At 35.9% G+C, this 25,997-nt stretch overlaps 1 protein-coding gene across 1 annotated transcript; it reads right to left on the reverse strand.

The window, feature by feature from the left end:
* Positions 1–573: 573 nt before the first annotated feature.
* On the reverse strand, positions 574–22,969 carry LOC113711684 (LRR receptor-like serine/threonine-protein kinase FEI 1). Its single transcript, XM_027234853.2, has 14 exons — positions 22,609–22,969; positions 20,273–20,495; positions 19,773–19,908; positions 18,854–18,925; positions 18,671–18,742; positions 17,482–17,553; positions 15,150–15,221; positions 14,993–15,064; positions 9,183–9,274; positions 7,020–7,184; positions 6,569–6,901; positions 4,934–5,179; positions 2,666–2,799; positions 574–1,224 (listed from the first exon to the last, which is right to left on the reverse strand). The coding sequence occupies exons 2-14, from the start codon at positions 20,367–20,369 to the stop codon at positions 1,006–1,008; spliced, it is 1,782 nt and encodes a 593-aa protein (XP_027090654.1). The 5' UTR covers positions 20,370–20,495; positions 22,609–22,969; the 3' UTR covers positions 574–1,005.
* Positions 22,970–25,997: the final 3,028 nt, after the last annotated feature.

A 25,997-nucleotide genomic window follows, 5' to 3' on the forward strand; every position in this document is an offset into this window, starting at 1 on the left:
ATTAGTTGCTATTCAAAGGCTAACTTGCTCCTAATTGTTTACTAATATTACATTATTATTAATCACAAGGAAAGTTAAGTAATAGGATACATTTTATAAAAAAACAAAAAACAAAAATTAAAGGGGGTAAAAAGTAACTTATCACAAAATTTGAGGGCAAAGTATTATTATTTTACTTAAAAATAAATAGACCCAATAGAAATTTTAAGAAAGAGAGAAAAAAAAAACGAGTAGACGTACTGCTGCAATTTGGCAAATTTGTATGGGGAGTACCGGTGGGGGATGAGTTAATCTAAAATTGAATGAATGAAATTAAGTATTATAAACAATATCTCAATGAATGACATACCTTATATTGACGTATGCTGATAAAGAAAAATGAATGACATATCTTATTGTATTTTTGCATATTGTTGACTTAAATATCTAAAATTGTTGCTTTGAAGTTTACATTTGTTGTGCCTATGCAAAATATTATTCCATCCAGTTGCGCGTGGCAAATCCACTGGCCCCAAATCATGTTCACATCGAAATCCCAGAGAACAAAGTAAAAAATGACTTGAAATCAGTTGGTTCACAAACCATAAAAAGATATATTACAAAAAAAATTGGCATTACAAGGATCCTCTATCTGAGTTGACATGAAGTTAAATCATTTCATATACAAATAATTATAGGGGATTACATAAATTAAAGAAAAGAAAAAAGAAACAAAGGGAGGAAATTGTGTAGAGAAAAAGAGATGAGAAGGCCCCAGATCTAAATTGGGATTCCAAATGGAGAAGAAAAGGCACAATTCGCACAGTGATGATGAACCATTTACTCTTGCGTCACATACCTGAGTATTTGCTATCATGAAGCTGCAGAAAACAATAAAAACGCTTTCAAGTACTGCACATTCTCAACCCCTTGTTCATCCTTTCTTCACTCCTGTGTTTGGTTGTCTAAGGTGGCAGAAGTATGGCATCCAACACGAATCTTTGCCCTTTCTTGTCAAAATTGCTTTCATTCTGAGGCTGAATCATAGAAGTCACTCGGGCATGGGGTCATGACCTCAGATTCAAGTATTTGAACTACCCTATGCATGGTAGGCCGATCCTCAGGGACACAGGACACACATTGAATGGCAACTGCTAGCAGGGCATCAAAGGTTTCTGCCTGAACTCCTTCACAGTGTGGATCCACTATCTCACGTTGTCTATTCTCAGATATAAGAAAATTTAACTGCAAGAACACATCCCAAAATGCAATAATGTCAAATTCATGCAAACAGACAATCTAAGGACCCTGGTTGGCAGGATTTCGGCCCAGTAAAGTAACCATCACGTTACGGAGTTTGAAAAGGAATAATCAGAATACAAATATTTTATACAATTGGTGTAGTAGTAAACTCTTTGCTTAACCAGAAAAGCACCAATTAAAACCAAAAAAAGCTTCCTACAATTTATACATCATCCAGTTACGAAGTCATATCTTAACGCTAAGGTTTCTGTTATATGATCATGCCTTCCAAATCCTTTCTGTATATGCAACGTTGCTGAAATATTCAGTAGCCCTCGTGGTCAACAAATAAAAACAGCAAAGAGAACCAAGCACCAAATTTAGGAAAAGAAAGTCCTTCAAAAAGCATCTTCCATCTCACAGACTCTAAATTCCATAGAATAGTGCTGGTACCTTGAGAGAACTCGAATTTTTAACTCAACGTACATATGTGCTGGTTGCCATGCTTATGTTTCTTAGTCACTGGATGAGGTCATAAACAAGTTGTAATTTAATTCAGGCACCCAAGCTTCATAATCTCTAGAGTGAATTGATTCTAAATTTCACCAGGGAATAAACAACCACTTCTTCCTGGTACATGATGGTGCCCTTTAATGTTACTGAGCATTTAAATTTCCATAGAATAGTATCTAAAAATAAATTTAAGAGTCAACAGTTTGCTTAGAAATACTTATATCAGTATCCAATGCATTTAGCTCAAACTTCCAAAATCTCCTTTTCAAATATACAAAGAAGAAAGTTTCATGTACATCGTAAAACAAATCCCACTCATATGCAGGTTATATGCGCACTATAATCAGCAAACATCAATTATGTGGCAATTTTTTTAACTGTCTCATGCTAACTACAAAGAATGTTCACAAACAGCACAAAGATATGGCTAAAGCAAAAAAGAATGAATAATAAGTAAATAATCAAATAAATAAACATAAATAAAATGCCAGACGCATCTTTTGGTGAAGACAAAAGAACAACTGAACCATAGCAGTTCCATTACTGGAGGCCAGAACTAGACGGTTAACAAGTTTTAAGGTACTTATTGACAATCCATATATATATATATATATAACAACTTTTGCCTTCAAACATAGAGCAACAAGATACATTCAACAAGCAACCATACTGAATGAAAATCGACAAATCTGAAATAAAATGATATTCTGTAAAAGACACTACATACATGTTAGAAAGCATTGCAGACAAAATAATCGAAAACTTGTTAAGCACAATCAAGTAATTCGTGAAGCTAAGAATGTAGACCATTGCACTAGGGTCTGATATACTGTTTGCTCATACAACTTGATTTGAAATACCAAGGCAGGAACTTTAATATATTTAATTTGTCATCCAGTGCAATAGAATCAAAAGAAGAAAGCAGACATACCCAGCCAACAATGTTTAGCCCTTTCTCAATAAAGGAGGCATCAGTAGGCCGCTTTCCACTTACAACTTCAAGCACCAGAACCCCAAAACTATAAACATCAGTCTTCTCTGTAGCTCTACCACTCTGCATGTATTCTGTTCATAAAGTCAAAATCAGATTTTAGCAAGTCTGAATCCGAGGGCAATGTTTATCTTCATCAAAAAGAAGGAAAAGGGGAAAATACAGAGGCAATCAACAGCTTTTTCATGCGACCAAGATGAAAATAAGATCTTAAACAACTCATTCTAATATTCATATCAGTTCTCTAATTTTTGGGCAAATCACACAGAATCCCCTGAGATAGATCAGACCTACACATTACTTCTTATGGTTTTCAAATCTATAAAAGACCCTTTTGTAATATGGACTAAGTGAAAATGTTAGGTTTCCATAAGTTTAAAAGTCAACACAAAAATGCCAAGAATTTTTCCATTGACATGATCAAAATGTCAGGTCCACCATTTTATTTATTTCTTCACCCAACCACTGCCTCCCTCCTCTGGCAAGGTGAGTCATGGCTGCAGTTCTCAAGAATATGCCATCTACTGCAAGTTAACTGGTCATTCACAATTGTTCCAGAAATGCACACAAGGAAATTACTGATTCAAAGAGATGCACTTAGATTCTACATGAGAAACTGAAACTAAAATACCTAAATCCCAGTTCCACCTAACCCACTCGACATTCTTCACCATGCCACTGTCCCATCCTTGACCCCTTTTTTCTTACCATCCATGGTAATACCTCCAGGTACTCCACTCTAAACACACAAACATCTCCAGATAGTGTACATTATTCACACATCCCCACCACCACCAATATTACCACTGTTGCCTCAACCACAAACTCTAAACCAGCCACTTTTAAGAAAATTTGAACAGATAAAATTTCATTGGGAAACAAGGGATCAGCAAAACCTGTTCCATTATGAAACAGAAAATGTGTTTTAAGTTTTACTTCTCTCGATTTCCCTCAGCCAATTTGCATCAGAAGCTTCATATTTTCAAAGCTATCAGCTATACATTTCAGCCCAAACCTCCATGTCAACACCAAAGCTTGTCTTCAGCACCATGATTCACTGCAAAGAAGCTCTCAACATCTAACACTTGAAAAGGGAAAAGAAGAAATCCAATCTTTCAGCCAAAACAACTAAAACTTTGAAAGCCGACAAAGCCAAAAGCTTTGCAGACCAGTGGGAAGGCAATGATGGAAGTTATGAAGGGGGGAGAAAAAGAACGATGGCCAGCTTGCTCGAAAGCAAGGGGCGGTAAGTGGAGAGGAAGCCCAGCTAAGACGAGGAAGGGGCAGCGAGTTAACCAGGGTGGGAGGGCTTGCAATACTCTCTCTCTCTCTCTCTCTCTGTCTCTCTCTCATCTAAAAAGGAGCCTTCTTTTCAGTTCTAATAATTAAATCATTTCAGCACTCAGATGACCAATAGATTCAGGTCAAATTTTTCAGTATTGGCCCCATCAACTATAACAGAAAATTTAACATTTTCACTTTAACCTATACCATAAGGTGGTCTTTTTGTATGTTTGAAAACCATGAGGCAATATATAGGTTTGATAGGCCATAGGGTTTTCTGTATCATACCCCTATTGATTTTAAGACTTATGGAATTGGGGATGTAATTGATTCGAGAAGATGCACAAAGGAGAACCATTTCAGTGGCTGTCATTGGTAAAGGATACAACAGGCTTTTAACATGCAAAAAAACAAGTAGACAGGAAACAAATGAAACAGGGGAAAAAAACAGTTCCAGATTCAAAACGTGAGTGTGCATACATATATTTGTATTTTTGGGTGGATAAATCAAGCAGAGCCAACATAATGCATTACACACAAACAATAAAATACATAAAGAGACAAAATTGAAGATTATCTGAGACAATCTCCTAAACATTTTTCATGCTTATTAATGTCTTTTCAGGTGGAGGGGTTGAAGTAGGACAAAAGTACTTTTCCTTTACACTTGTCTATACTTGAATAACCAGAGAGAAGAATTCTTCAGTGGCCGTTATTAAACACAGATCGTATAAAAAAAGCCATAACATAATCCATTCTGTACATGTCTCAAAGCACTCAAGTCACATGGAGAAAGAACAAACATATATGACCGTATGAGTTGCTCTAATAAACTGAATTCAACAATGGATTTGAAGCCAGAGAACAGTCAAATTAGCCCTCCTGAATGCAATAAACCAGACGGAAAAAGGATGTCTCCCTTACCTGGGGCCAAATACCCAAATGTACCGGCTACAATAGTTGTTATATGGGATTCCTCATCCTCCAGTAGTTTGGCCAATCCAAAGTCAGCAACACGCGCCTCGAAACTGGCGTCAAGCAAAATGTTGCTAGATTTTATGTCACGGTGGATAATTCGAGGAGCGCAATCATGATGCAAATAAGCAAGGCCTTTTGCTGCACCCATGATTATATTGAGCCTTGCATCCCAATCCAGTTGCTCAGACTTTTCTGTACAAGTGGAAAAGTACATTGTTGCAATCCAGGAATAAAGAATACTTGTATAACTTTCCAATAAGAATAGAAAATATAAAATCATCTAACAAAAAGGAAGGGTGAAAACAACCTTTAAACAGAAGAAAAAAGAACAAGAGGAAAAAAAAAAGATACAGTAGGGTTTTGATTCTCAATGTTTTGTGAAACATGAGCATGGACATTAAGTCTGAAAAGTACTTGTACCTTTGGCATAAAGTAAGCATATCTGCTTCTTGCATTCTTAGGTACACAGTTGGCTTAGAATACAGGCAAAAACAATAGGCAAGGGGAACACATTACCATTTATGCCTCACCCTTTACTTCATAGAGTGCAAATACTTTGACATAGTTAATGCATTCCACCTGTAAGTTTCAATATGAATCGCCTAAACATACAGAAACATAGGCAATGCTTTACAGGGGCTAAATCTGTTTCTTTATGGACTTTCAATTGCTGAGCTGAGAAACTTGTCTGTAAATTTCTGTTTCCATCTCTTTGTACTAGCATTTTTTTTTCCTTAAAACATAAAATCTCCCCATCAAGGAGAGATTCAGAAACAGTGATTCATGCCCCCAAGGATCAAGAGTTGATCGCCTGGACCTGGAAGAGACCTTTCAGATGAAATTATTTAACACATACTGCTTGCAGAACCAAATCCTATTTTCTTTTAATTCTGAAGACTATGGAACGGGAACTTGGTGGTTTGGGAGCAAAGAGCAAGAAAGGGGAATATGGGGAGTGAGAAGCAGTTCTACGATGATATCTGACAATTGGGCTATTTATGCTTCTCAAATACACAACACTGCAATCATCGAATAGCTTCAGTTAAACACCAGTAGATTGTCTACGATTTTTTGTGTATGGTGACCATTTCCACGATGTCTTAAATAAAATTTCCAGAATTTTGTTTACTTTAGGATTGGGATTTCAGTTCATTCAAGGAAGCAAGATTCCAGTACACCTCCAGCCATAGATTCAAAAGCAAGAAACACTAAAATTAATATTGATGCATTTTTTCCACAACTTTTATTTCTAAATCCCATAACCCATATATCTTGTTTCAGGTGATGCTTACTGCAAGCAAGACAATAACAGTGATCTTCATTACAGACGCCATATAAGCAATTATGTCAAAGATAATAAGGTCATGAATTTAGCAACTAACTGGGGATATAACTATAACCTAAAGAATTTTTCTGATAGGAACACCTTCCATCAAATTAAGTCTCATACAACCAAATAATCCATGTCTCCCCTATAGCATCACTTTCAAATGTTTATGCAAAAAAAGCACGTATTTCTACCTCTCCACAAGGAGAGCAAGGCGAGCAACAAACAGTAGCAGAAACAACATTTCAGCTTACCATGGAGAACTTCATCTAGGCTGCCTCCAGGAAGGAAATCATATATCAATAGCTTTGATGTTGGAGAATTGCAATATCCTCGCAGATTGACAAGATATCGATGTTTGATACTTCCAAGAATTTCAAGCTCTCTTTCAAAGAATCGATCAAACCCCTCATTCAACTTTAATATTCTTTTCAATGCAAACACATTGCCATCATCCATTGCAAGTCTGTAGACAGTTCCAAAGCCCCCAGAACCAATGATGTGTTCTTCATTCAAAGTCTCTAATTTTTTAATTATATCCTTGGAAGAATAAGGCAAGTCTCCATGAAACATCACAATTGATGCTCCTGGGACAACAAAAAGATTTGTATTTTAGTAATTGAATTCAATAGCACCAAGAAGCAAATAACTATGCATAAAAGCACATAAACACCGTAAGCTATGGACAGATATTTAGATCAGCACCTCCACCGACAACCATAGCAAGGTTTTTTCCATCTGTTTTCCCAAGCCTTTTATACAAGAAACACCCCCAGAAACACATCAATGCCACCAGAAGCAATGCACCAATAGTAGCAGAGGCACTTATAAGCAGTCGGCCAGAATATTTCTTCTTAGCTTGGTTATCAGCTAAAATACCAAGAGAAATTTGTCAGGACAACAGGAATAAAGAGGGAGTAATCAAGCAAGATAAAAATGCAAAAGCATGTCACCATAAACAAATGCATCTAAAATCATATTAGCCTGACTATTTCTGTTGAGCTGGTTTAAATAACAATAAAACTGCAAGGGACATACTTCCAATAGGTTATTCAAGTGAATTTGAAACAAATTCTTCAAATGCTGAAAGAAGAACATATCAAATGGAAATCATGTTTTTTGGGTCAAAGGTTTACATCAAGGTAAAAATGTAACTAATCCAAGGTTATATGTAATCCAAACTATAAGTCTTAGTCTATTCACAAACATCCACAACAGCACATCAACACAATCATGGTAAAAGAATTAAACACTAAAATTTAGCCCTCAAAATGATTTTTGAACTATGATAGGATGTTCAAAGATAGATTTACAAGATAGGAATATCATGGTGAAACAAGCAGCAACACTTATATTTGATGGCGATATGCAAGTTTCCCAACAAGAGGAACTGCAATACTAGTGTTCTTCACGTGTACACATTTTTACCAGGTCCTGGCACTGCAGGTGTCAGTGCCTGTACATGTTTCAAAAACTACGCAGGCACTCCTGAATAAACATAGACATGATGCAAATAATCTTTACATCCATATACTCGTCCTCCTGCCTCTACTTCCCCACTAGGGATGCAAATGAGCTGTGCTGAGACAAGCATTGCACTCATCAAGCTCAAGCTCAACTAAACGATATGTACTCAAACTTTGACTGAGACAAAGCATGCTAATTAATGAATGAGCTAAAGCTTGGCAAGCATAAGCTCCACTATCATTTGAGCCACTTGAGGTTGAGTGGAATACATCAAGCCTTGCTATAATGTAGTAAATATGCTTTCAGAAGCTGGTTACTCTATTACAGATACAAAACTCAACTTGGAGCTTTACCACCCAAGTACTTGACCTTGGCTCATATATTTACTCGAATAGCTGCAAATTCCATCGAACTTGGCTGCAGCTGAACAGCGTAAAGCTTTTGACCTAGTCTAGCTTTAGTTGCTCACGAGCAGCTTATTTCATGTGCAGATGCATTCCAAAAAGAAGAAAAGAAAAAAAAAGTTATAAGATATTGGAGGATGAGGATGAGAGAAACAGAGAACAAATTCTCAGGTAGAAGTGCAAGTCTTGGAAATAGAAACCATCCAGTAATGTCACACGACTTGATATGAGATATCCCAAGAGTTCTCTGTTTATGCATAATGAAGAGGCAGCATTTCCTCTGAGGAAGGGCTTTAAGTACTCATGTAAAAGAGAACATGTTTAATTTTTTTTTTTTAAAAAAACACACACACACACACACACACTGGATGCCTATGGTTTTTAGTGGAGTACAAAAATCTAGTGCTGCTATATACATTATTGTGGAATGAACTCTACTTTTGGATAAAGCTAAGCACTCTTATTGACAGAGTATACGGAGATTGCTAAGATGAAGCTCATTGTGGCACAGGAAGATAGAGCCTTTTTTTGTTTTTTTTTTTTTTTTGAGCTGCACTCCTCTGGTGCATGATAATAAAAATCTCCCCATTTTTGTCAAAAACAATTCACATTACGTGTCAATTGTATGGACTATTTGAAACATCAGCCAAAGCTAGACATTGTTTTGAAGATGAGGGCACTTGGGATGCCTGATGTTAACAAGCCTTATAGACTTTGAAGAGATTGATAGGTGGTATGAAAAGATGAATCTTGCAGTTTTAGGTGGTGTAAGAGATGGAGAATGCAATAGTTGCTACCCTATGAACATCGTTATACAGTAAGCAGCCTTTTTTCTGAAACATTTTCTACTCCGTTCCAGTCCACCACTTAATTAAGGTTTTGCACCAAAACGGGTTGTGAAGGAAGAAAATTACCAAAGACATGGGAAGAAAAACAATAGGCAACAAAAAAAGGAATAGAAAAAAATTTGGTGAATATCTTATAACTGATAACTTACGAGAAACTGGACTTCCGGGAAATGGTCGAGAACCAGCACCTTTACATACTTTGTTGATCTGTTGACCACACAAATCACGATTTCCAACAAAGCTGCAAAGCAAAATTTCAAATTAACATCTTATTTAAATGAACAAGCTTCTAACAGATTTTCAGGCACATATTTGAAACCAAAAAGATGTTAGTGCAGCTATGGGATAGTTCCTATATTGTTGAAATTAACGAATAATCCTTAGCTATTGTTGTTGAGATCTAGAATATCTTTTTCTATGTATATCCCATGATTTCTGCTATATCCCATGATTTCTGCTCTAATTTAGGATAGAATAATTTACTCCTAATGTATTTTAGGATAGAATAAATTAGCTCCTAATTTTTAGGAAATTACAGATTTCATGGAATTGACAAAAGTCAAATTCCATTTGTATAAATGTTGTACAGAGTCTGGAACAAAAGATATGACAGAACAATTCAGTTCTTCTTTTTGTTCATGGTATCAGAGCTTTTGCTCTTGGGACCTCTTCTTGTCAGCCTTCATTGCTGAGAACTTTCCTTTTTTTCAAGTCTTATTGCCAAGTGCAATTTCCAGCCTTCATTGCTGATTTTTTCCATTAGACCTTCATTGCCAATTTTTCTTTGAAACCTCCACCATGTCTGAAACTGAAACATCAGAAATCCACTCCAATACCAAATCAGAGGAGACCTCAAATATTCCACAAACAGGGGATTTGCAAAGTATCCAGGCAGCCTACAGGCTCAACGGGAAAAACTATTTGAAGTGGTCACAATTTGTTCAAACATTTCTCAAAGGAAAGGGCAAAATCAGCCACTTGCTTGGAACTGGACCGAAAAAGGGAGATCCTAAATTCGCTGCTTGGGATGAAGAGGATTCTATGGTCATGTCATGGCTGTGGAATTCCATGTTACCTGAAATAAGCGATACTTGCATGTTCCTACCAACAGCTCAAGATATATGGACTACTATTCGACAGACCTATTCAAAGGCAGGAGATGCTGCCCTAATCTATGAGATCAAAACAAAGATCTCAGCCACTAAACAGGGCAACCTTTCTGTTACTCAATATGCCAACCTTCTGCAAAATCTATGGCAGGAACTGGACCAATATCGGTGTGTTCAGATGGTGTGTAGTGAAGATGCAGCCACCTTGAAAAGCTTTATCGAAAAGGATAGAGTTTATGACTTCCTTGCAGGTCTGAATGTGGAATTTGATCAGGTCAGAATCCAGATATTGGGGAAGGAAAGATTATCATCTCTGAATGAGACAATATCATTGATTCGAGCTGAAGAGAACAGGCGAGAAGTCATGTTAGAGCCTAAAACATTAGAAGGCTCTGCAATGATTTCTACAAAGTCAAATAAAGACACAATTTGGTGCACGTACTGCAAAAAATCAAGCCATACGCGAGATGATTGCTTCAAACTCCATGGGAAGGAACAAGTCCTTAGTCGTAAAGGAGGATTCAAAGGGCGAAAAGCCCACTTAACTGCTGGAGAAGACCAAACACAAGAAAAATCCAACCAGGCTGGTATGGGAGAATTCAAGAAAGAAGAAATCGAAAAGCTAAGAAACCTCCTAAATTCCCTTGAAAAGTCCTCTAGTACGTGTTCATTGGCTCAATCAGGTAAGTACCTTAACTCTTATGCTTTAAGTGCCTCAAGCATGTCTTCTCTAGGCTCTTGGGTCATCGACTCAGGAGCTACTGATCATATGACTCACAGCCCAATCAGATTTAGAACATACAACCCATGTCCTGGAAATAGAAAAATTACTGTTGCGGATGGATCTCCTATAACTGTTGCTGGCCAAGGGACAGTAAATCTATCAAATTCTTTGTCCCTAAATAATGTGTTGCATGTCCCAAAATTGTCCTCCAATCTCATATCCATCCATCAAATTACCAAAGATCTGAACTGTAGAGTAATTTTCTATACTACTCACTGTGTTTTTCAGGATTTGGTTACGGGGAGGACGATTGGACTTGCTAAGGTGAATGATGGGCTTTATTACCTTGAGGAGATGAGTGGCAACAAGAAGAACAAAAATCAGTTATCCCTCACCTGCTCCTCAAATAATAAATCTGAAATTTGGCTTCATCATTTCCGTCTTGGTCATCCATCTTTTATTCTACTTAAAAGCATGTTTCCTTCACTTTTCAAGAATGAAGATGTTAGTAGTTTTCATTGTGATACATGTGAAATTGCTAAACATCATAGACTATCATTTCCATTGAGTAATACAAGATCTACGAGACCTTTCTCTTTGATACATACTGATATTTGGGGGCCTTGTAGAATTTCTAGTATTTCTGGAGCAAAATGGTTTGTCACATTCATTGATGATTGTACTAGAACTACTTGGTTATTTCTTATGAAAGAAAAATCAGAAGTAAGCAGTATTTTTCCAATGTTTCATAAAATGATTTGTACACAATTTGGAAGTCTGATTAAAAGAGTAAGATCTGATAATGCAAGAGACTATTTTAATCAAATTCTCTCATCTTTTTTCCAAAAAGAGGGTATAATACATGAGTCATCTTGTGTAGATACACCCCAACAAAATGGGATTGCTGAACGAAAAAATAGACATTTACTCAATGTGACTCGAGCAATTTTGTTTCAACATAAAGTTCCAAAAACTTTTTGGGGGGAGGCTGTTTTAACTGCTGCACATTTGATAAATAGAGTACCTTCAAAAGTACTAAATAATCAAAGTCCCATTGCTGCTCTTTCTGTTTTTTACCCTGATTTTAATGTCTCTTGCACATTGTCACCAAAAGTGTTTGGTTGTATTGCTTTTGTACATGTTCATGCACACCAAAGAGGGAAACTTGATCCAAGAGCTTTAAAATGTATTTTTGTGGGATACTCAAACACAAAGAAAGGATATAAGTGTTATCATCCTCCTTCAAAAAAATTTTTTACCTCCATGGATGTCACATTTGTTGAAAATGAACCTTATTCTCAAAGTAACAATCCTCATCCCCAGGGGGAGAGTTCTTGGGAAGATAAGGAATTTCTCCTTGATCTTCAAAGTCCTACACTAAACTTAAAGTCTTTCAAGCCTGACCATACACCAAATTCTAAAGGAGAACATACTAGCAGTGAACCTGAACCTGAATTTGAAGTTGAACATGCCAGTAAAGAAATTGAACCTGATCTTGCAGCTGAGGGAAAATCTGGTTTAAATCCAACTACACCACTCAAGGTCTACTCAAGGAAGAAAGTTCATATTTCTGAACCTGTGCAAATCCAAGAATCTGAACCACAATCAGGTACTGAAAATTCTGTTCCTTTGTGTGTTCAATCTGACTCTGCTCCTTGTGAATTTATTGATTTAGACCTGCCTATTGCTGTTCGAAAAGGAACACGAGAATGCACTAAGCACCCAATCTCAAATTTCGTGTCTTTCCATAGACTCTCTCCACAACATAAAACTTTCCTTACCACCATCAACTCCATTTCAATCCCACAAACACTACAAGAGGCACTTAGAAATAAGAACTGGTTACATGCTATGAAAGAGGAAATGAATGCCCTAGAGAGAAATAAGACTTGGGAAATTGTAAACCTGCCCAAAGGAAAGAAAACAGTGGGGTGTAAATGGGTGTTTACTTTGAAATATAGAGCTGATGGTTCATTAGAAAGGCATAAAGCTCGGTTGGTTGCAAAAGGATATACACAGACATATGGGATAGATTACCAAGAGACCTTTGCACCCGTTGCAAAAATGAATACTGTGCGTGTTCTTTTGTCTTTAGCCGCTAACTTTGGTTGGTGTTTACAGCAATTTGATGTTAAGAATGCATTCTTACATGGGGATTTAGAAGAAGAGGTGTACATGGAACCCCCACCGGGTTTCAATGAAATGTTTTTTAAAAAGAAAGTGTGCAGGTTAAAGAAAGCATTATATGGATTAAAACAATCGCCAAGGGCTTGGTTCGGAAGATTTACTAAAGTGATGCTAGCAATGCAATACAAACAAAGTCAAGGAGATCATACTTTGTTCATAAAATATTCAAAAGGAGGTGTTACAGCTCTACTTGTATATGTAGATGACATCATCATTACCGGGGATGATCCAATTGAAAGAGAAACACTCAAAAAGTGCTTAGCAAAGGAGTTTGAAATTAAAGAACTAGGGAGGCTGAAGTATTTTTTAGGCATTGAGGTGGCATACTCAAGTAAAGGCATCTTTGTTTCCCAACAAAAGTATGTCTTAGACTTGCTTAAAGAAACAGGCAATCTTGGATGCAAGGCAGCAAGTACACCCATTGAGCCTAACTTGAGATTGAATGAAGAGAAGGATGATAGCACAGTAGATAAGGGAAGATATCAGCGGTTGGTTGGGAAACTGATATACTTGTCCCATACAAGGCCGGACATAGCATTTGCTGTAAGTGTAGTAAGCCAATTTATGCATGATCCAAGAGAGAAACACTTGCAGGCTGTCAATAGAATTCTATCCTACCTCAAAGGGACACCAGGTAGAGGAATTTTGTTCAAGAAAAATGAAGGATTGCTCATAGAGGCATATACTGATGCTGATTATGCAGGTTCTGTTGTAGATCGTAGATCAACTTCAGGATATTGTACATTTCTTGGTGGGAACCTAGTGACATGGCGGAGTAAGAAGCAATCGGTTGTTGCAAGATCAAGTGCGGAAGCAGAGTTTAGAGCTATGGCTCATGGAGTTTGTGAATTGCTATGGCTCAAAATAATACTTGATGATCTTAAAATCAAGTGGGAAGGACCTATGAAACTCTATTGCGACAACAAGTCTGCCATCAACATTGCACACAATCCAGTGCAACATGATCGCACAAAGCACATCGAAGTTGATAGACATTTTATTAAAGAAAAGCTGGACAGTGGCATGATTTGCACTCCATATGTAGCATCAAATAATCAATTGGCAGATGTCTTAACTAAGGGAATGCCAACTTCCAACTTTGAAGACATTACATGCAAGATGGGAATGGAAAATATCTATTCACCATCTTGAGGGGGAGTGTTGAGATCTAGAATATCTTTTTCTATGTATATCCCATGATTTCTGCTATATCCCATGATTTCTGCTCTAATTTAGGATAGAATAATTTACTCCTAATGTATTTTAGGATAGAATAAATTAGCTCCTAATTTTTAGGAAATTACAGATTTCATGGAATTGACAAAAGTCAAATTCCATTTGTATAAATGTTGTACAGAGTCTGGAACAAAAGATATGACAGAACAATTCAGTTCTTCTTTTTGTTCAATTGTCATCAGACATAATCCTCAATGACACTATCATTCAACAATCAGGACAAGTTATCAGCTATAACATTCAGATGAGATAAGTACAAGACAAGGTGGGGATAAGTCAAAATATACTGAAGAATATAGGAAATCACCAAAAAGCAAACACTGTATTCTTGTTTTCAATTTTCTTTGACTCTGCATGTCAAATGAAGCAATGTTGAGCACATGATTTCCATTCGTTGTTTTTGCTAACAGAAACTACAAATTTGTTGGATAATAGTACTTTCAGAATTGTTTATAGAGTGATTTTCAGTAGGTATAAAAACAAGCTAGATATATATGTTACAATAAAAGATACATAAAAGTTGAAAAAAGACACAAACTCCCATACAGAAGCTAGTTAATACTTAAAACCAAGTCAGTCAAAGAAGTTCCAGTAACAAATGGGAAGAGGAACGGGTAAATCAAACGACAGATTTCAAACTAAATCTGAAAGCACATAGTATTCCTAATTGTCCAACTCAAGAATTAATAAGTTTAGCGCTTACGAATTATTACTGAAGGCAGTAAGACGACCATCAGATGGAATTTGCCCAACCAGGAAATTGGTCGACACATTGCTACACATATTGAAAGAAATTATACGTCAATGCTAGACATGAAGAAACTATTCAGAGCTGATCAAGATCCACAGAGAGTACTCACAAAAGTACGAGCTTGTTTAGCTTTCCCAGTGATGGTGGAATGCTTCCACTAAGGGAGTTGCTTGAGAGATCCCTGCAGTATCAGCATATAAATTTGCATTATACATGGGTTGTACACCAGGTCACATGAATTGTTTATGTCAATGTAGTCAATGCACGATGTCTCAAAAGATATCATCTAACATTAGTGGCAGATATTTAAGATTTTTATAAAAAAAAATAAAAATAAAAATTTTCAACAAGTTCTCAATAAGAAAACTCTCAGATTCTTGAACAAGTAGGAAACACCATATTTGCCAGTTAGCATCCAACTGATATCTGTTTGCCGAAGCTGAAAAAAAGTCCATTTCTATTGTCTAATAAAACTTTTCCATATGCAGATAGCAAGAGGCGCTTTAATAGTTTAAACATTTTATCTCTCATTTATTTCAGCACTCATGTTTACGGATATTAAAGGCAGTGAATAAGTTTGCACATATAATGAAATAGAAACTTCAGAAAAATAAAGATGATTGCTTTTGAAAAACATGGCGCTCCCCTAAACATTTTTAAAGCAGAAAAATATCCAAAGGGCTGAAGATTCCTTTGATTTATTGAGTTAAAACAATATTTGAACTTTCCACTTAAGTCGAAATCTACTAGTTTTGTTTATGAACCTATCTCACAAATCCACTCAATGATTTAGGATATACACCTGCTCTCATATTCTCAATCTCATTTTTCGCTTGTGAGGCCGAGGAGAAAGACTATGCACAAGTGTTAAGTCTGTGATCAACAAAGTCTACATGATATTGGTATCCCAAATTTATGACCAAGAAGCATTCCAGTTCCCTCGCCCTACAAACCAAATTCTAAACTGGACAACAAGAATTTGTCAGTCGCTACAGCAAAAACAACTGCCAACTCCTCAGATACCTGGTGAATTGCTGACATATTGGAAAGAGGAAGTTTCATTGATTATAGCTTTCACCCAATAATTCAGTTTTGGAGCAAAATGACATAAGCTACTCAGTGAATTCAAATGTGGGCGCACAAGTGATATTCATTGCAGTCATCAAATAGAAGCAATTAACCTGCTAGTCTTCTTCAGTCTTCAGATAAATAATTCAATCAAGATCCTGGTTCTAGCATTTCAAAAATTTAGATTTCTATATAGACGTTATCTTTTGAACTTTCCAATTTTTATGAAACTAGCAGCCTACAGATAACATCATCCTTAAGGATGTAACTTAGTTCCATACTTGCTTCACTTCATTGGTTATGCAACTTTGAAGTGTTAGCCTGCATTTTTTAAAATTTTCAAGGCACGTCGGTTCTGTTTTTTGAGGCTAATATTTTTTTCCCCTTCATTCTAGGCAAGAGGGAGTCCACCAGTGGAGGAATGCATACAAGAATTTTCTACCACAGCACACCAAGTCTTTCATCATCCGTTAAGACACCATCAGTTCACATGCACACATGCAAAATCTTCTATGCTACAAGTCCTGAGTTTGACACAATGGCAATCGAGAATTCATATGCCTTTTTAACAAATATTTCATGTAATTAAGCAACACCATTCAAACCACTAATGAAAACAGAAATGAGAGTTGTTGACAATAGTGGCAAATACGGACAGATGCATAGTCTGAACATAATCATATCATGTGTAAGAGTATCCTACGATAGCTGGCTGCAACATGCTAATCACTCGTTCAACGACTTTTAAAATTTTCAACCCATTTTTTCATATAGTAATAAACCCTTAACATTCATTAAAATCTCTTATTTTATTGTCCCTTGTTCCATGGCATATGGCTTATTTCCATCTTGACAAATATATGGCAAATATCTTCCAATAATGTTTCACATAGCATATCCAAAAACTATAGCAATTCATCTTCTACATTTTAATTTCTTTGTGATGGGCTTGTACTGCTCAAAAGGATTAAAAAGAAACTTAGCTATAGTTTTGCCAAACATTGGCATTTTCACTGAGTAGTTTTGCCAAACATCAGCATTTTCACTGAGTAGGTTTCACAAATGAACATAATAGTTCCAAGTAGAAACAGGAGGCAATAAAATCAAGGTTTATCAAGCTAGTGTACACTAAGATAAAGGAAGAAATTTTATTATAAAGTGTTTAGCAAAAGATAGGCCAACCTCCTTCAACCACCAAAATCACACGTGTTCAACCAAGCTAGCAAACTTTCAAGTTGAAGTTGGGATCAAAGGAAAAAAAAGAACTATACTTTTTGGGAAACCATCTGAGGCAAGGAAGAAAATTAAGCATAAAACAAGAAATGAATACAACATTAAAATGTTACAATTAGAAGGATTAGATAGTAACTCACAGATTTTCTAGCTCAGAAATATTTCCTAAGTCACTGGGAATCAATCCACTCAAGTAATTACCCTGCAAAAACCTGCACACAAAGATAGAATAAGAAAAACTTGTGAATCTGACTTGAAGCTAAAGAAAATGCCTTCTAGAGTTGAACAGACAAGTTCTCCATTGCAATTCTTGTTTCTATGGTCATAAATGTTTGTAAGGGTTGGGTGGGCATGTCAAAAAAAGCAGGACAATGTAGGACTTATCACACAACAGAAGGAGAAGCTGCATCAAGCCAGGAACTATCAAGAAATAGTTAGTTAAAACCAAGAGAAAATCCAAAAACTAGGCCAGAGGAGATTCTAAATTAATAAACAGAGAAATTGATTTTAAAGATTTGTCCTCTTACCAAACTATCAGAGATCAATGATTTGCAGCGATTTTCATTAGAAATTTCTCATATTATTTGCAATGTAACTTTGTGCTCCCAACTTCAGTTCTCATCAGTTTCAGTCTTCATTAGCTCACAACCCCAGATGCACTTGCAAAGTTCAGTGAGGTATAAAATAGACACATTCATGGGGCATGATTTTCTCATCGCCTATTAAGCCAAGATAAATAGCTCCATGATATCCCATTACAGGGAAATATGATAGTCTGAGAACCCTACAATTACATCACTCCTGATAGCAAACAAATGACTTTTGGCTAAGTTACATAGAAGATAAAAATGTATAGCAAACCTCAGTTGCAGTAAGACACAAAAAGAAAGACGTTCAGAGAGAAGAAAACAGACAAAATGTCATACTAATATTCTCCAATATTAGTACAACTCTTTCAAGGGAAAATGTGCTTCATGTACAATATGAAGGAAACAGAGGTTAGGTTCACAGCCAGATATGCAGATCCACCCACGGCAATTTAACTAAAACAGTCCAATGAAAGGTTAGTCCACAGCCAGAAATCAATCACACTAAGTTAATTAACGACTCAAGCATTTAAACTCTCTTAGACCATGGGATCACTAGAAAATCTGGAAAAACATCTAGGTCATCCATCCAATAGCTTGTCACAGTAAGCATCCATGATTTCAACTATTTTGTCGCATCAGCTAATAACTAGGTCAAGCATTCTTATAATGATGATGAGGAGAAAGAGAACTGGTAACAGCAAAGCAAATAATTATATTTAAAAATTAATCATCAACTTACAATGATCCCAAATAGGTGCAATTTCCTATGTCTGAAGGAATTGTCCCATAAAAGTTGTTGTCATGAAGAGCTCTACAAAGAAATATTTCGTCTTAGCATTGCACAAGTAACGATAAGCATGCTGATAAATAAAAATAAAATTTAAAAAAAATGAGAAAGATAGAGAGAGAATAAGATACATACAGAAATTGTAATTGGTCTAGCTTCCCAATATCTGGTGAGATAGATCCACTCAACTTATGACCAGGGAGACTCCTGGACAAGGATGGGGATAAATGCAAAACCATGATTATGCAAGCAATCAGCAATAGACTAGACCAAATGAGCATACATTGGACTACAGAAGTCAAAGAAAAACTAAAACCAAGTGAAAGACAAAGACAGTGAAGTAAAAAATTATCACTTATCAATAGCTATAAGAAAAGCTACCTATTACACAATAAGAATCATTGTTCCACTAATATTTCAGATACCATTAAAAAAGTTCATACATTTATTTCAGTCAACACAAACAGATTCTCAACATTTAGCTTACACTTAAGAAAGGTCTGGACATCAGCTACAGATTCAGCATTGACATGATTAGTAGTGAATCCAGAATTTGTGTGGCTGAGGATTGTATGGTGAAATGAAGAAATATAACAACCACATATAAAATTTAGATTGATTTATCACCACTTCCCGCTTGATGTAGCTCTCTGACAGAGATCGGAAGAGAGATAAGGTTTGACTGACAGCAACCAAAGCCAAAAGAAAAAAAAACACTACTACATATTTTATTAACCTACAAATCTTCTGGCAAAGACCCATCTTCAGGCTTTTAAAACAATCACTTTCAAAAAACTCTCTTAAAAGATCAAAAGAAAGGACATGCGAAAGGATAATAAGGTTACAGGATTACAGCAGGTAAAGGACGTTAAAGACCAAGATACAAGCAAACATGTGATACTGTCCTAGTGGTAGTTAATTAGGAAACCATTCACATCCAGACATATACACACGTCTTCCCAGGTGATTTTAGGATCAATGACTTTACTGGTACAAAAGTAATAAGTTCATCATTGAATTTTAGAGAAAATTAGAGGCTAGAATAAAAACTCACAAGGATATCACTCTCTTGGATTTTGGATCACATTTTACTCCTTTCCACCCACATGGATCAGGATCCTCTGGTCTCCACTGCTGGATAACACCATCCGAACTAAGAATGGCTGTTCTAAAATTGACGAGCGCTTGACCTACAAAACACAAAACATGTGTTGAAAGGACCATATCATTTTGTTTCCATTCCTTAGCTGGTCAGCATGCATGATGTTGTCAATCATAACTGCAAGCTCTCAATAGCACATGGTACTGTATGCTAGTTAGGGTCCAGAATGTTCACATGGTAACCTTAAAAGTTGAAAACAAAACTATATCCTGGTAATTGATAAAAAAGTCCCATCAGATTAGGATGAAAAATATATTCATGAACCAGCTAGGTAAATTGAGGCATCCACAACAGCTCTAGACTTTCAACTTTTTTTCTTCTTTGAATATCCTTAAGTAAAATGATGATACATCAGCATAGACACCTTCCTATTCACAAGAACCATTACTCACCATCAGGACTAAGTGTCCGAATTTCCTTTGCCAATGTGCAAAGTAGTAGAATGCATTGAAGCAACGGCCACTGAAAATTCCCAAAGAGACTGCTCATTGTGGCACTGGTCAAGCATAATAATGTTATGACAAATCATCTAATGTACCAGACAGTATCAAGTCTCTCGCAGACATATAGCTATCAAGTTTATCGATCTGCAAACCGGCCACCAAAAAGAAGTCCCTGGAGAAAAGGGAAAAGCATTAGATTTTAAGCAATGATAACCATGTCTACAAGCCCCAAAAATTTATTCAATAGATATATGAAAATCTTAAACTAAAACTGATAAAACTAACATGTATTCTTTATTGTATTATAACCTTAACAGGATAATAAAAATACATTCAGCAAACTGGGACAATGTTTACGACTTGATTTTGAGTCACATAAAATCAGTCAAAGGATCTACATAAGTCGGCATCAACGCTTACCCCAATATTAAACAAGAAACAGATTAGCGTTTTGAAGAAGTCATAGACAAATCTTTAACCTCAAAAGACCTACTCTTTCACAGGACAAACCCACAAAACTGCCATCAAAACAACCATCCAAAGACTCCCATTTTTTGAATACACTCTCCAGCCTTCTTAATGGCACGTCAAATTAGTAAATAGACTCATAAAGAATCTACTGATGTGCCAAATATCAAGATCCAACACCATCTATAGATGCTTAGTTACCACTTCATCTTCAAGCTCGACTTATTGGGGAGGTAAACAAATTATTTATTAAATGAATGCAATTAATCTACCAACAGCAATTATTAACATGTGGCAGAATCTACCATCTTTTAAATCCTGGAAGTCGTTGTCAAGTCAAATTACATGCGTATTATCCTCGTTTGTGAAATGCAGTACAAGCTGAGCTGAGGCATTTATAATATCAGATACAAATGGTTAGATTGGCTGCCAACTATCTTAAATACTAACAAGATAGCAAATAAAGAAATAATAACAATTGGTTCCTCATCTATGAAACACTAAGTGACTAACATGGCTCTTCTGCAATTATCCTGTTGTTGAGGAAAAACTAGAGATACTATAGCTTCAATCTTACTTTCAAAATTACAACCCTGTACATGCCAAACTGAAATTTATTGCACAAGAATTGGGAGTTAAGAAAATTAAGCTTTAGGTGCAAATTTGCATGTCAAAACCATGTACATTGATATTACTGCAAGATCTGTATTGGTGAGCATCATCTATCGAGATGTAGCCCTACAAGTGATGAGGTGTATAATTTCTTGCACTCCTTTATAAGTGCAACATGAATGTTAACACCGAACATTTAGAGTGAAACATTTCCAGACAAGATAGATGAGTTCATTGATTACGCTCCAGAACATCCTTAGTTTTGTTCATTCTCTGAAAACCTAAACATACCCCTATTTTTATGTGCTCCTGAAGTGTCCTCGAGATTGAGGTCGAACAAGTAACTCCTTATTCACATATGTAAAGTTGTTTGACTAGTAATTTGAGTATGACCTTTAACTCAATACACATTACAGTCATATCATCACAGACTACTAGATATTCTCTTCCATGTAAATTGTAACTCTTCTTTATCAAAAGCCTAGAAGCACCCAAATTTCTGAAACTGAGAATATCCTATAACTTATCTCATCCCCCAAGAATTAAAAATTCCGTTCAAATCCAACTATATGAACTACCACATCCCAAAATAGTATAGACTGTCATTCTAATTAAGAAAAAGAAATGCATAAAACAATCTGATAACAATCCAAAACTATAAGCACCTTTCCAAAGTACATAATTAAAGACACTCCTGAAATGGATGCTAAGCTTACAATTCGCCCGCTTTCTGTGGGAAATCATGTCCTTTAACTAACATGGTTAGTTTGCCTTGTGTCAAAATAGACTACATTCCATGAGAAATTAACCTACACCACAGTTCAAAATCAGCACCCCAATGGGCTCTGTTCAGAGTATTCATCTAATACCTCAAGCGCCAACCAACCAATAGCTCAAATGTAGAACTTCATCAGACTCTATTAAGGAAAAAAGGTAGTACTAGAAACGAAAACATTTTTACTAAAATTTAAAAAAAATGTAATATCAGCAAAATTACAACCTTTGATGCAAAAAGTACGACCAACTCAGCTCATTAATTTACCCTTATTCAACCTCACTATTACTCTAACTCAAACCCTCGAAAAAAAACTAAAGAACACCACCACAATCAATGCAAGTTACTGTTAATTCACAAACTACTACTAATATAAACTCAAAAACCAAAGAAAAAAAAAAAGAGAGTCAATTAAGCAAACGCACTATACCTGGAAATGGGTAGATTTGATCTGGGCCTAAAAAATGAAGCTGAAAAAAACCCAGAAAAAGGGTGAAATCTTCTCCTCGATTCAAAGTGCAGAGTTAGAGAGAGTGAGGTTGAGCTGTAAAGTCCTCTCCAAGTTAAATAGCTAAAAAACAAAAACAAAAACAAAGGACAAAATACAGAGCCCCTTTTTCTAGCTTTATCTATCTTCAATGTCTCAATCGGTCTGGGAACTGGAGCGAGGCCAGTGTGTGTTGTGTGTGTAGATTTGGGGGCAAGAAATGAGTGAGGGAGTGAATGAGTGATGATGGCTGCGCTGGTGATTCTTCTACTGGTGCTGGGTGGGAATTAAAAGTGGGGAGCATCAATCAGGCCAACGAGATATGCAGTGTAACTAGAATGGGTTCGCTCGTGTGAACATGACTCGCCGCACGTGCCACCGACGCTTGTGTTGTGTCTGTGTTGGCCGTTGGGAGCAGAGATAAGACGCTAGGAGGGATTTTGTAGATTTATTATTATTGTTAATAAGGGGGAAAATATTCATAAAAGACGGTATCAAAATTGAAAACAAAAGATAGATTTTATTGCATTTAAAGGTGTGGATTCACGAGAGTACTAGTAGAGAGCATAGGAGCTTGCTTGAACTTAGGTTCACTAATCATCACAAGCTAAACATGAATAGCAATTAATCTTTGTTAAACTTTCTCAAAGTGTAAAATTTTGCACTTGTCTTAGAGCTTAGCTACACTCACATGAAATGGATACTTATGCGCGATAAAGTTAAGTTAATTGAGCTCGATTTTTGGTCATCTCAATCAACGGTGAATGCAAAGGATTTCTATTTAATTTGACTTGTTTAAACTCCTAGTCATAGTTATTAAATACGGCTAGAACAAGAAACCAATGAAAATGGTGGGTCAACAAGTTACTAATACAACCATACAATTAAATTAGTGTGGTTGAACCGGTAAATTATTAAAATATTAATTTTTGATTAAAATATCGTATTCAATGATTTTTTAATACAAATATATTCTACAAACATTAATACACTATGTTACAGCAAATGTTTATTAATTTTGGATAAACTATAAGATAATTAAATACTTCTAGGGTTAGGAAAAAATAAATTTAAAGAGTAAACTTTAAATTTTTTTTAAATATATGAGTTTTCTAAATAAGTTTACTTATGATAATGTACAAACATATCATGTCTTTTCACTATGCATTAGATGGTTAGTTTGTGAAGATGGTTTATATATATATATCAAATACATTTGTACTTGATTTTTTATGATATTTTATTCACAAAATTTCATGTATAAAATTTTATTGATATTGATTTTTGTTGTGAGGACTTTAGTATCATGTAATTTGGTGAATCATCAACTTTTAGAATAGAATAAGGACAACAAATTTATAAAGAAAAAGTGAATAAGTTTTTAAAGGGATGTCTAAAAGAATAATATTAAAATAGCAAAGTTAGTTGATAAAATAGAAAAGAGAGTTATTTGTAGGATTTGAACAAATGTATTTAAAAGCATTACATAAGCACAAGACAAGTTTGGGCCTAGTGGTGAAAACGTGTCAAGTCTAGAAGGATATTATAGTGAAAAAAAATAGAATAACTAGAACTTAGTAACCGCTAGAAGAGTTGGTTAGAAGATATTGAGATTCAGTTGGCCAATGAAACTGTAGCTGAACATATGTAACTCAAATGAAATGTACTGAAAAGGCTTGAGGAATAAGACAACTCTATATTTTTGTCTTCTATCTCTACTCTCTCTCTCTCTCTCTCTCTCTCTCTCTCTCGTCCTCAATCTCCCTCTCTTTTCATTTCTTGTTTCTTGTTAACTGCATCTCTGCCAAACTCAAGAACTTGAGTTCTTGACAAATTGGTACTAGAGCAAGTGAATCTTGGCTAATAGAGGATAACTGTGAGAACCCATAATTTTCATTTTCTAGGTTTCTCGTATTTTTATGGCTTGTTTTCTGCATTTTCGTGATTAGAAAAATTTTCTAGATAATTTTAAGGAGCAGATATAATTTTTAGATGATTTTTCTAGTATCGAATGGATTTTGAGGAATTAAGAGCGTATACCGGACGTGGGACCCACTGGTGTGAAAAGTTCGGAAAAATTCGGCCAACTAGATTAAATTTTGAATACTGGAGTTAATTTACCGGGTGTTAAGAGATAAGTAGAGGTTGCAATTTGGATGGATATGAGAGAGACAAGTTAGGTAGATAGTTAATAAAAGGTGACAAGTGTCACCATTGGATTGGTCTTGAAGTAAGACCACTATTCCTATTCTTACCATTGACCAAATAAATCAAAAACTAACCAAAAAATTCACCATTTTCTCTTTTTCTTGGCCGACTCCTTTCAAGCACAAAGGAAAGAAAACTCTCCACAATTTTGGTCTCCAACCTTGCTCAATCTCCAACTTCAACCGGTTAAATTTGTAATTGCTCCATAAAACTCCTCCACTTAGTGATTTTGAGGTGATTGGTGAAGTTGTTTGGAAAGTTAAGGTGACCAATAGCTCTCTCTCTCTTGTTTTAAAGGTAAGTTGTGAAGAACCACCCTCCACCTTTAATTGATGCTTAAATCATGCTTAGTGGTTGTATGAGATGCAAATTTATGGGTTATTTCTTGATTTGTGGTTGAAATGATGGAATTTTATTATTTTTGGGGATTTTTCTGTTTTAATATAAGCATGATTGTGTGGCTATCTATGATGATTGGAAATGGTCTATATTGACTCTAGGAGGTGGAAAAAGTGATGAATTGCAACCAATTTCTGTTTTGGAAGAAAATTGAAAAACCTAGGGTTCTTAAGGGAGCATTCTATCCGAATTTTAGGTCCTAGATAGAGGCCGAATTGGCCTTAGCTCAAAACATTAAAGTTGTAGGGAATGACATTTTAGAGGTACCTACAAAATTTCAGATCAATCTGAGTAGTGTAGAATGAGATAAGTCGAAATTACTATTGCTGTTCTGGTTTTACCCGAAATTGAGAACTGCGCCTGTAATTGGTTGTTTTGGCTGGAATTGCTTCCAAATTGGTTGTTGAGGACTTCTGATGAAATTTATCCCTGTTTCTTAGCTTTCAGCTGGTTTTGGAATTTCTGGATTTGGACTTGTAGAGCCTGAGTTATGATGTTTCCGCTAGAATGCGTTTTGGTGAATCTGTTTTACGTTGTTGATGAAGTATCTTGTATTTTTGACCTGTTTGCACTCAAAACTGGGTTGAGTGACCTTCTGTGATGTTGTAACCCTGTCTTTTAGCTTCGAAATGGTGGGTCTTTCACCCTCATCCGATAATCGTAGTGAAATTGGTGCCATTACCGCAAAATGAGGACAAAAACTGTTTTTTTCAGGGGCAAAGCTA

The sequence above is a fragment of the Coffea arabica genome, chromosome 8e (assembly GCF_036785885.1).
Source record: "Coffea arabica cultivar ET-39 chromosome 8e, Coffea Arabica ET-39 HiFi, whole genome shotgun sequence".
NCBI classification, from domain to species: Eukaryota; Viridiplantae; Streptophyta; class Magnoliopsida; order Gentianales; family Rubiaceae; genus Coffea; species Coffea arabica.